The 11,654-nt window shown below is 57.1% G+C and overlaps 2 protein-coding genes across 9 annotated transcripts in view; both read left to right on the top strand.

Annotated features, from left to right (window-relative positions):
- Positions 1-1,574, top strand: part of SLC11A1 (solute carrier family 11 member 1) — a 12,225-nt gene extending 10,651 nt beyond the window's left edge. For 2 of the 7 annotated variants that reach the window (XM_023510302.1, XM_012802216.2), the window contains exons 13-15: positions 228-301; positions 760-887; positions 1,047-1,574. In XM_023510302.1, coding sequence (XP_023366070.1) covers positions 228-301; positions 760-887; positions 1,047-1,246 — 402 coding nt within the window. In that variant the 3' untranslated portion in view covers positions 1,247-1,574. Of the gene's footprint in view, positions 1-192; positions 302-759; positions 914-1,046 lie in introns of those variants that run through there. The other 5 variants (XM_012802217.2, XM_023510303.1, XM_012802218.2 and 2 more) reach the window with 4 other exon arrangements.
- A 2,623-nt stretch (positions 1,575-4,197) lies between these two features.
- On the top strand, positions 4,198-11,393 carry CTDSP1 (CTD small phosphatase 1). Of its 2 annotated transcripts, none has more exons than XM_003784960.3 (7): positions 4,198-6,009; positions 7,423-7,571; positions 7,954-8,055; positions 8,196-8,252; positions 8,849-8,941; positions 9,038-9,223; positions 9,779-11,393. In XM_003784960.3, the coding sequence occupies exons 1-7, from the start codon at positions 5,943-5,945 to the stop codon at positions 9,905-9,907; spliced, it is 783 nt and encodes a 260-aa protein (XP_003785008.1). In that variant the 5' UTR covers positions 4,198-5,942; the 3' UTR covers positions 9,908-11,393. The 2 variants fall into 2 exon arrangements, with proteins under 2 accessions (XP_003785008.1, XP_012657677.1); XM_012802223.2 differs by having other exon boundaries at positions 7,951-8,055.
- The last annotated feature ends 261 nt before the right edge of the window (positions 11,394-11,654 follow it).

Raw genomic sequence — 11,654 nt, 5'->3', positions numbered from 1 at the left:
TCAAAAAAAAAAAAAAAAAAAAATCAGGCAGCCCTCAAAACATTTTCTCCTGCTTTGGAGCCCCAAGTCCTTGGAAGGCACAGAAAGGGGGAAAGAGGCTCAGAGTTGTTGGGGAACTTGCCCAAGGGCACACAACCAGGCAGAAGATGACAAGCTGCATTCTGTTCCTTCTCTCCTGTATGCTGAGGGCAGAGTCCCTCAGCTTCCACCTCCCATTGCACTCCCAGCTTCCATTTGCTGTGCTGCCCATCCTTACGTTCACCAGCTTGCCCGGCCTCATGAAGGAGTTTGCCAATGGTCTGTGAGTACTCCCTATCCCAAGCACTGGACATGCATTACCACATTTGGTCCTCACAACCACCCAGGTAGGAACTATGATTATCCCTATTATCCAGATGAAGCAACTGAGGCTCAAAGAGGTTAAGAAACTTACCCAGGGTCACATAGCTAGCAAGTGGGGGAGGTAGGAATGGAATTCGGGGGTGAAGGACATTTCTAGACCCTGAGCTCCTCACTCTCACCACAGACTGCTCTTACCAAATTTCACCAGTGTGCAGCCTAGAGAGGCCAGGAGGCAAGAGGTGGGCTAGATAGAGAGTATATATGCTCCAGACCCTATAGCCCAGAGAAGCTGAGAGCCACCTTTGTGTTATCTGCCCCATTACCAGCTGTGGGCACTAGGGAAGGAGGAGGAGGCATAGATGATGTAGGTGGTCCAGCTGCATCTGGCCAGTCCTGAGCCTCTCTTGTATTCCCCAGGCTGAGCAAGGTCATCACTTCCTCCATCATGGTTCTGGTCTGTGCCATAAACCTCTACTTCGTCGTCAGCTACCTGCCCAGCCTCCCACACCCTGCCTACTTCGGCCTTGTAGCCCTCCTGGCTGCAGGTTACCTGGGCCTCACTACCTACCTGGTACTGTAGGGCCAGGGGGTGCCTTGGGGAGGCAAAGAGAGGCAACAATTGAAGAGGATATGGGGAGGGACACATAGGAAGACTTCCGTGGAGGTCTTGTCCTCTCCCCCACTCATGGCTACCCCTCCCCCAGGTCTGGACCTGTTGCATTGTCCATGGAGCCACCTTTTTGGCCCACAGCTCCCACCAACACTTCCTGTATGGACTCCCAGAAGGGAAGGAAGGAGAGACCTCTGGATGAGCCCCCAAGCAAAGCCTGGATGGAAGGTGATGCGTGAGGCAGACTGGCCTGCTGAACATGGAGAGGCAACTGAAGGCAGCAACACACAGTAGGAGAGTTCTAGAGGCAGGCCCATAGGAGTCCCTTAGACACTGTTTCCTACCTTAGAAAAGAGATTAGCTTATGGGACTCAGTGTTCTCATCTGTAAAATGGGAACAACACCAACCTTGCAATGGATGTTAAGCAGTTTAACACAATGTCTGGCACTTGGAACTAAAAAAAAAAAAAAATTGAAAAAATATGTATTGAGTACCTCTAAGAGTAGCCTGTCAGACCCACTTACTGTGGGAATGGAAAAAGGTAGGACACAGCTCCAAACTGGTACTTGAAATAGAATCTGATGAATGCTAAATAAATACTAGTTCACTTCTCATCCCAAAGAGAAGAGAATTTAAATCCGCAAAGCAGGATTTAGAAGCACCAACAAGACCCCCTACTTAAATGTCTTGTTTCCCTCCTATTCCCTGAAGCCTTTCTGTTCTGCCTGTAACCCATTTTCCAGTCATTAAAAGGAAGAGCAGTTAGTTCTCTCTTCTTCAGGGTCTAGGTGATAAGGAACACAGGAGTCCTTGCCTCCCAGGCCCAATTCATTTGCAATCACCCCAGGGGACTAGCCTGGACTCCCACGCCACGCTCCTTCTCTGCTGTCTCTCAGCTCCCCCTAGGGGCAGGGACGGTGCCCAGTTCAGGCACCCTTACCGTAGCAGGATGCACTCCTCTCGCCCGAGTGTAACGACTGGGAGAGCCCGAGGCTCGGGTCGCAAACCTCGAGCTCACCCAGAATCCTCCTAAGCTAGGAGCTGGGGGGCGGGGGGGCGGGCAGTGTGTGCGTGAGGAACCCCCTGCCGCAGGGAGCAGCCGGGTGACCCTTCGCCTGATGCGAGAGGCTGCACTTTATAGACACTCCCTAGGCTGTTTCTAGGCTCCCCCAAGTCCCTCCTCCAGTCCCTGGAACCCGGTCCTGGGAGCTGAGGAAGGCAACACAGCGAAAAGGGCTGCCGCACCTTTCCCCAGAGTTGAGCTAGGGACAAGTGTTGTACCTGGGAGTACCCCTGATTTCCCGGGACCTTGCACATCCTGGCTCCCCACTCAAGTTGGGGCACTTGTTTATGAGAAGAATTTCCTATTTCTTAAAAGGGCAACAATGCTAGTGGGGCCAGCAAAAAGATAAGGCGTGAGACAAGTCTGGTGCAACCAGGACAACTGCCGCAGAAGACACCTGGGCAAGAGAGCTGCCCACCCTCCTCTGGGCTTCGTAGTGGAAAATATAGAGCCCATGAGAGATGATGGAGCAGATGCATGGGTGGCAGTTAGTGAAGAAAGGCATCTCCCAGAACTGCCAGTTTCCAGAAATGCCCCTATTTGTACTTCCTACAAAACCATCTAGTCAATTCCCTTGGCATTAAATGGGTGTGGGTCATGTGCCGGGCCCAGTGCAACAGTTAGGGGAGGGAGCCAAAGTCCCGAATTAAAGTTGTCAGCTTTCTAGGAGCTCACACCCTAGAGGAGTATAACAGCTAAGTCAACAAGTTACTAAGTAGCAGGATGCGGTGAAGGACACTGCCAGTGAGCTGACTCCTGTACAGGATTGTGAAAGCTGAATGGGGGTGGTAGTGTGGAGGGCCAGTCTAGGGGCAATGAGTGTGCTAGGAGTAGGGGGGCTTATGTGTGCATAAGCGTTGAGGCATGAAACCAGGGAATTATTAGATCATGTGAGGTAGGACTATGGGACCCTGGAGAAATGGGCAGGCTGGTCCTGTGAACTTGGGGACAAAGAAGACACCTGAAGGCCAGCTAAGGGGCTACCCTGGGCCTGGGTGAGAGCTTAGTGATGGGGTCAGGCAAAGGTGAGACATTTTAGGCCTTTTCTTAGAGCTGCATCCACCCACCCCCCCTTAGTAGCTCTGGTCCTCTCAGCCCCAGACTGAGCTCAAATTTGACAGAGCACGACATGCTCCACTTAAGCCCCTGGGTGGGAGTGCCTGCTGAAGACATCTTCCCTTCCTGTACTGCCCTCCACCCCCTACCTCCCCAACTGGGCTTTCTGGGTTAAGTTTGGTGACTGCTGGGGTGCTAGCTGGAAAAGACAAATGCAGTAGAACCTCCATAGCTGACCACCTCCCTACATCAACTGCCTCCTTAAGTTGACCTAATTAACATAGACCGGACTTGCACCACATGTATGCATCAGTACATCCAACCAAGTTCCTTATGTTGACATTTGTTATAGCCCCTTGAGTGGTCAACTTACAGAAATTCTACTATAGATGTTCACAGTTGCCAGACAGGACCCTGCTGAGCCCCATCTCTCTCCTACCCCATTTCTCAGCCTCCATGACTTCATTCTTCCTGGGGGTACAAACCATGGAACAGATAAAAATAAACTGTGTAGGTAAGGAGACCCACAGCTCCTGGGGTAGAGAGGAATAACAGTGAGTCTGGACTCTCCCTCCCCAATCCTACCAGCCTCCCTGCAGCATGGGGAGAGAACTTAAGGGCTTCCAGGCAAGAAGGTACCTGTCTCAGCTGCCTTGGAGCCCGAGAGTGGGGAAGATCTCCCAGGGAAGAGACCTACATCAGCAAAGGCTAGAGGGACAGTAGGAATGTGGTGGGGAGGAATCCCCAAGGGATCCAGTGAGCTTAGGGTGGCAACCCTGCACTACCCAGTGTCCTATCACCGAGTCAGCTCCTCTGACCTTCACGGGGACAGCCAGCCAGATTCCAGCCCCCTTCCCCGAGCGAGAGGAAAGTGAGCCGCCCTACTCAGGCCAGAGGCAAGGCCAGTTCTCCACATAGTCCCTCGCCACACATTTCCTTTTGGGGTCAGTGTGAAGCCAGACTGAAAGGGGGACGCTCTGCCTATGCCCTTGGGTTGGGCACGTAATTTTATTTCTCGGAGGGCTTTCTTATCTATAAAATGGGATATAAGAAGGGGGTCGTTCTGAGAAGTAAATGAGATTTGGGCTTGCAGCCAGAGCAGGACATAGACGGAATGCGGCCAGCGCGTTAGCGATTAAAACAATGAAGCGCAGTGATGGCAGCCCTGGGAGCATCTCAGGAGCAGAGGCAGGACCATGGCCATGGGGTCCCACCCAGGGGGACTCAGTCAGACCCCGTTGGCGCTGCGGTTCCCAGTCTCGGGTCACGAAGTGGGCGCATATTTAGACAGGCACAACTCCCCTTCTTCCTCTCCCTTCTCCTCCCGACCGTGGCGACGCCTAGCCTCCCTCCTGCTGCCCGGCTCCCCCAGGCGGGGCCCGGCGGACGTGCGCTGCGCTAGCACCCGGCGGCCGGACGGGACAGGACGCGCCCGCCCCGCCCAGCCTGGGAGGCCCGGGGAAGGGGGGAGGAAGTGCCGAGGCGTGTTTGTTAAGGTTTGGGGTTATTATTAATTTTTAAACCGTGAACATAAAATAGTAACGACGAATGGAAGGGACTTCATAATGGGAAAATAGCAACCCGTAGACCCCGTCGGCGCACACGACTTAGGGGCATCCCCCGCGAAGAATTATACAGACCCCGCGCCAGCCAGAGTGTCTCCACAGTTCTGGATGGAGGGTGTTTAAAACCGTCTAAACAGTTGACGTCTGAGGCCCCCACGTTCAGGCTTTAGGTCGGCTGTGTGCTGGCGCCGAGATGGGCAGTTGGGAACAGAGCCAAGTCCAAGTAACCCCCCCATCCTCAGAAATCACAGAGTGCCGGCCTGCGGGGGTAGAGGAGGGGCTCTCGAAAGGCCTCTGGAGAAGGTGGCATTTCTTTGTGTTCGGTGGGATTTGGCCCCACGAAGGGAACAGCGCGTTCCAGGCGGAGGGAACAGCGCTTACGAAAGCCCTGAGACGGTCAGGCACTCGGCTTCTCTCTCCGGGAACGCTAGGTGGCTTGGGCACGGTGGGTGGACGCGCGGTGGGGCAGTTGAGAGAGGTCAGCAGGGGGCTTCCAGGAGCAGGGAGCGGGAATTTTCACACCTTACAGACCCTAGGCTACTCAGCGATGACGGTCACAGTCAAGAGCATACTTAAGTGGATTTGCACAGTTGTCTGGGGCTAGCAAAGGGTCTTCGCTCGCTCAAGATGCCCCTGCGAGGTGGCCCCTGAGACCATCATAGGGGACACAATACTCATTTTAGAAATGAAGTAGCATTAGCCGGTTTCCCCAATGAGGAAAATTAGGTCGTTAGTCGGGAGTCCTCGGAATGTGCAGAGATGGAGCCATGCCGCCCTGGGGCGCTCCCCCGCCCGAGTGCTCGGGGCGGGAGGGCGGACCTTGGCCCGGGGGCCAGGCAGCCTGGAACTGTGGGCCGGGTGCAGGGCCTGCCACGCAGCCGCAAAGACTCGGCCCAGCCGGCGGGCGGCAGGAAGGGAGGCGACGCCCCCTGGAGCGCTACAGGAACCCGGCCGGGCCCGCCTCCTAGTCCGCCCAGCCGCGCCGGCCCCAGAAGTGATGAAAGACGCGGTGGAGTCCTGGTCACGCCGAAGCCGTTGCCCTTTTAAGGGGGAGCCTTGAAACGGCGCCCGGGTTCCATGTTTGCGTCCGCCTCGCGGGGAGGAAACTCCATGTTGTAACAAAGTTTCCTCCGTGCCCCCTCCCTCCCCCTCCCCCCAGAACCTGGCTCCCCTCCCCTCCGAAGCTTGCGGGGATCCCTTCCTCCCACCCCTCCCCTCCCCCCCGCGCCCCGATTCCGGCCTGAGCCGGGGGGGAGGCCGGGCGCCCGGGCCAGAGTCCGGCCGGAGCGGAGCGCGCCCGGCCCCATGGACAGCTCGGCCGTCATTACTCAGATCAGCAAGGAGGAGGCTCGGGGCCCGCTACGGGGCAAAGGTACAGGGGCCGCGGCAGCCCAGGCACCGGGTGAAGAGAGTGGGAGGGGGCTGGAATCTCCCCCAGGGAAGCCGCCTCTGCTGCCCGAGGCGCCCGCCTCGGCCGGGCCCGAAGCTCCCAGCCGGAGAGAGCCGGGAGTTTGAACTCGAAGGAGGTTCTGAGACACGGGGCGGGGCCTGGTGACTTTGGGGCGCTCCAGCCTACCCTAGATGGGGAAACTGAGGCAGAGGTAAAAAGAGAGGAGCTCTTCGGGGGCTCCAGAACTAGCAGCGCTTGGCGCATGGGCGACTCTCCCTCCCCCTTATTGGCGCCAATGAAGACAGGAGTTGGGGGGGGGGTGGCGCCTTCAGAACACCCGCTGAGACTCCGTTTACCCTAAACTCTGGACTGTGGTCAGATAGGGTCTTGGGAGGGGGTGCCGAGGTGACAGCGGGCTGGGGAGGCTTGGAGGAATCTCCCGCCAAGATACATCCACGTTCCCACAAAAGTTCCCGGTCACGCGTGGAGTTGCCGAGCCCCTCAGAGGCACACAGAGAGAAGGGCCAGTACTTCCAAGAGTACTGCGCGTTAGGAGAGGAGGGGAGAGCAGTGCGCCCAGCTGGACATTCGGCGCCCCTGCTGCAGCCCCGTGGGCGCCAGGCCTGTGTACACACACACGCGCGCGCGCGCGCGCGCGCGCCAGCGAAGCCGCACCGCCTGCCAAGGTTGCGCTCTGAAGACCTGGCTGGGGTGGGGGTCTGCCCTTTCTCTGCCCTGTGTGAACCTCAGGGTCTGGAAATTCCCCCCAGGTCTGCCCACCTCCCGCCTGGGCCTTGCTCCCCCCACCCCCAGCAGGGGGCAGAGATGGGAAGGCAAATGGAGGGTGGGCCCGTCAATCACTCTGCTGCTCCCTGGTCGTAGGTCTGGGCAGGATTGGGGAGGTAGGGCGGACAGATGGCCGCTGGACACTGGCCTGAGGCCGGAGACTGCACCCCCTGCCTGTGAGCCCAGCCTCACTGAGGACTTTGGACCCACGGGGGTAGACAGCAGGCACAGAGGGTAGGAGTGGCGAACCAGTCCTGGGCTCCCTTGAGGGCCTGCTCAGGTAAGGTGGGGGCAGGATGTGGCCCAGTGGGGCTGACCCATTAGCAGTAATGGAGGCAGTGAGAAATAGAGGGAGCACTGTTGGCAGCCACTTCTCCAGACAACCTACTCCTTATACAAGACCCACTCCAGGAGGGAGCTACAGGGAACTGGAGCAAAGACCCCTGGCAGGGGCATTTCAGGGAAAGCCAGGAGCTGCTTCAATGTGTCTTCCTTGGTGAAGGGGGCATGGCCTGAGCCTCTTTGCTTAGGGATTTGCACCTGGGCACATATGCACCCTTCTGTAGGCGGGTGTGCATACTACCCCCAACTTGGGCCTCCCTGCTTCAGGTGACCAGAAGTCAACAGCTGCCCAGAAGCCCCGCAGCCGGGGCATTCTCCACTCACTCTTCTGCTGTGTCTGTCGTGACGATGGGGAGGCCCTGCCCGCCCACAGCGGGGCACCTCTGCTCGTGGAGGAGAATGGTGCCATCCCCAAGGTGTGTGTTACCTAAGTGAGGATGGTAGGGGCACCTAAGCTCAGCCTGGGGGTGAGAGAGGGCTTAGGGGAAGGAGCTCCTGACCAAGCTTTTCATGATAAGTCTGCAGACCCTGGAAGGTATGAGAAGGGTAGTAACCCCCACTCTGACCCTGCCAAGCTCGATCCACTGGCCTCTTGTCTGCCCCAAGATTGCACTTCATAGGTGGAAGCTTTTCTCTTGCTTTTTCAGGTGGGAAAATGAGGCCCATAGAACCAGGCTCCAAAGTTGGCAGGGCAGAGCCAGGGGGAGGATGGTGTCTCCCCACCATCCCCAGGTAGAGGGCTGGGGGAGGGAAGCCTGGGTAGGAGAGATGACTGGGCCCCACCCCTCCCCTCAGCAGACCCCAGTCCAGTATCTACTCCCCGAGGCCAAGGCCCAGGACTCAGACAAGATCTGCGTGGTCATTGACCTGGACGAGACCCTGGTGCACAGCTCCTTCAAGGTGGGCCCTGCCCAGCCACCCTTCGCCTGGGTCTCTGAGGGGACCTGCCCTGGCCTAGGAGGGAGGTTCTCTGCTGGGCACTTCACCCACACACACTGTGGCTCCCTGCTCCACCACTAGCAGTTCTTTTCCGCCCACAGCCAGTGAACAACGCCGACTTCATCATCCCTGTGGAGATTGATGGGGTGGTCCACCAGGTGAGGGGCAGGAGGAGGAGGTGGTGGGCTTGGCATCTGCCTTCCAGACCACAGGCTCTTCCCACCAATCTGGAGACTCCCAAATGGGAATTTGATAGATGTGGGATGTTAGAGGCCTGAAGAGGGTATGAGACTATCCTAGGGTCACACAGAACCTCAGGAACTTAGCACAGCTCTAGGCCTAAAGAGAGTGAGTTCCTCCTCTGGCCCCCTTGCCATGCCCCCTTGCCCCACCCTGCCCGGGACCCAGTTCAAGTAATCCAGGATAGGTTGTGTGCTGTCCAGCCTGTTCTCCATTACTTGGCTCGGGGACCGGTGCCCTGCAGCCTTGGGGTAAGGGGGCTGCCCCCAGGCTCCTGCACTTGGCTGAGGCTGAGGGAGGAGGGACTGGGAATTAGTGACTCCTGTGTAGGGGGACCTGAAGCCTGTGGAATCAGAAGTTCCTTTTGATCCTTTCCTCAGAGGGTGGGTGGCTTACCTGGCAGGTCAGTCCCTCTCCTGTGTTCCTCTGCCACCTATACACTCCTAGCCCTCAGCCACTCCCCACCCCCACTGGGCCTGTGGGCCAGCAGTCCCCTCACTGGCCCACCCCCTAGGTCTACGTGCTGAAGCGGCCTCATGTGGATGAGTTCCTGCAGCGAATGGGCGAGCTCTTTGAATGTGTGCTGTTCACTGCCAGCCTGGCCAAGGTGAGCCCCCACCTGCCTTCCCATCGCCTCCAGCCTTCAGCCGGATGGACTTCTGGGCTACCCTCAGCCCCAGGATGACCCACCTCCCACCCCCAGTATGCAGACCCAGTAGCTGACCTGCTGGATAAGTGGGGGGCCTTCCGAGCCCGACTGTTTCGAGAATCCTGTGTCTTCCACCGGGGGAACTATGTGAAAGACCTGAGCCGACTGGGCCGAGACCTGCGGCGGGTGCTTATCCTGGACAACTCGCCTGCCTCCTATGTCTTCCATCCAGACAATGCCGTGAGTACAGGCTGGGCCAGGACAGGAGTCTGAGACCCAGGAATGGGGTTAGTTTGTTCAGGCCACTGTGGCCTCCTTAGTGTGAAGTTGGAAGCTCATGTTCTCCTAGTCCCTTTCCCTGCACCCAATTGGCTGTGCCTGATACCCACTTGTCCCCCTGCTCCTGCCACTGCAGCAATTCAGCCCATTCCACATGTGTACAGCAGAATGCCTGCCACAGGTGACAGGTTCTGCTGGGCAGCAGAGCAGTTTCAACTTATTAAACTGCCAGTTGTGACCTACTGACAGCCCACAGAATTTAGTGGGTCCTAATTGGGATTTTAACAAAATGAAACAGAATAGAAAATAGAGTAAGGTTAATACAGTAAGGTCAGAAGTGTTTCATGAAACTTTAGCTTTGATAAATATACAGATATGCTTTACTGGGGGTTGCTGTCAAAAAAGTTTGAATACTTGGGGATTCAGGAGTTTTTAGAAGGTACCTGACCTAAGTAGTGGGTGCATGTGGCTGACCTGGGCCACCTGCTCCCCTCACCTCTGTACTCATCTCCCCAGGTACCAGTGGCCTCATGGTTTGACAACATGAGTGACACAGAACTCCACGACCTCCTCCCCTTCTTTGAGCAACTCAGCCGCGTGGATGACGTGTACTCAGTGCTCAGGCAGCCTCGTCCTGGGAGCTAGTGAGGACAATGGGGCCAGGAACTGCCCCTGACCGACACCCACACCTCCTCCCACACAGACTCTGCACAGGAGTGTTCTTCGTTGAGGAAACCCATGGGCCGCTGCCATGCTCAGTGCCATGGGGAAGAAGGCATCTCCCCTGCCAGCTGCACCAGGCTGTGTAGGGGCAGCAGCTGCACCAAGGACAATGAGTCCCTGGGCCCCTGTGTCAGTGCCTTCAAACCTCCTCCCCACTTCTCGGGGGGGATTGGGGGACCCTTTCCGTCACTCCCCCTTTCTGTCTCCTCTCTCCATGCTGCCATGTTTCTCTGCTGCCAAATTGGGCCCCTTGGCCCCTTCCAGTTCTGCTTTGAGGGGCAGGGTTTCTTCTGCCCCCTGCCTTGGACCTCCGGCCTGGGAACAGTGGACACCAAGTGCCTTTCATAGAGCCCCCTTTTCCCCATTCAGCTTTCCCAGGGTCATATCCAGGTCAGCTCTAGACTGGTGGGGCAGAACCAGTCCCCATCCCACCTCCTTCCTTGGGACTTGGGAGCCCCCACCAATCTCTGCCTCTGCTTAGAGGGGACAGAAGGTTTGTTACCACTGGTGAAGGGAGCTGGGGTCTGTCACTCAGGCCCTGTAGTCTAGCTTCTTTAGGGCTGGCTGCTCCCTGCATCACCCAAGTCCCAGCCCCTTACTTCTGCCTTAACTACCCCAAGGCCCTGGGGTTTAGCTCCCCCTAAGTGTGGGGGCATAGGCAGGACCCCTTGTGGTGCCATATAAATATGTATATGTGTATATAGATTTTTAGGGGAAGGAGCGAGGGAAGGGTCAGTGTAGATACCCTTCCTTCACCCCTTTCCTGGGCCCAGAAGTTGGGGGGAGGGAGGGAAAGGATTTTTACATTTTTTAAAGCGCTGTTTTCTGAATGGAACAAGCTGGGCCAAGGGGCCCCAGGCCCTGTCCTCTGTCCCTCACACCCCCTTTGCTCCATTCATTCAAAAAGCATTTATTGAGCACCTTCTGTGCCCAGCACTACGCTAGGCCCACCAGCTAAGTGTGTGAAGGTCTCTGCCACCTAATGGTGCCTCCCCACCCGCCCAACTTCACTGGTGCCTTTGAGGGAGCTGCAGGAGGTGGGACCTAACTGGGGTTTAGGGGTCTCTAGGAAGCCTAGCCAAGCTGTCCCTCACCCCCCTCCCTGCTACCCCTCTCCCTATAATCCCCTGTCTTGCCCCCTGCTGGCTGGGGGCAGTTCCCACTCTGAAACCCTCATGCATGCTGAGTCCGGAGGTCAAGGCCTTGGGCTCTTCCCACAGAGTCTAACGGTTAAGGGGACCCATATACCAGTGCCAAGGGGGATGTCAAGTGGAAATGTAGCCTTCCCCACCCCAGCTCAGGGTGCAGGAGGGATATGGTTGACTTGAATTGGGTGACCTTCCCATCTAAGTGCCTTCTCTGAGAGCCCCACTGTGTGATGAGAACTAAAGAGAAAGCCAGACCCCCATCCTGCTTCTGTGGTTATTGGGGTGGGGCTTGAAGAGGGGTGAGTGGGTGGGTGTCTTACTTCTATGACTGCAGTGTGGCTCCGCTTTACAAGCGTTTGCAGGGGTTGGTGATGTAGGGAAGGGCTGTCCCAGGGCCCTGGAGGAAATGTGAGGCCAGAGCTCTGAATTGGATCTGCGTGTGCTGCCAAGCTGTATTCATTACCTCCTTTAGCCTCAGTGATGTGATCTGCAAAATGGAGATGAGCTGTATGTGCACAGCT

Source organism: Otolemur garnettii, unplaced genomic scaffold (genome assembly GCF_000181295.1).
Source record: "Otolemur garnettii isolate 467f Iridium unplaced genomic scaffold, OtoGar3 scaffold00013, whole genome shotgun sequence".
NCBI classification, from domain to species: domain Eukaryota; kingdom Metazoa; phylum Chordata; class Mammalia; order Primates; family Galagidae; genus Otolemur; species Otolemur garnettii.
Note: the sequence above shows the minus strand (reverse complement) of the source record. Positions and strands in the feature narration are given on the sequence as shown.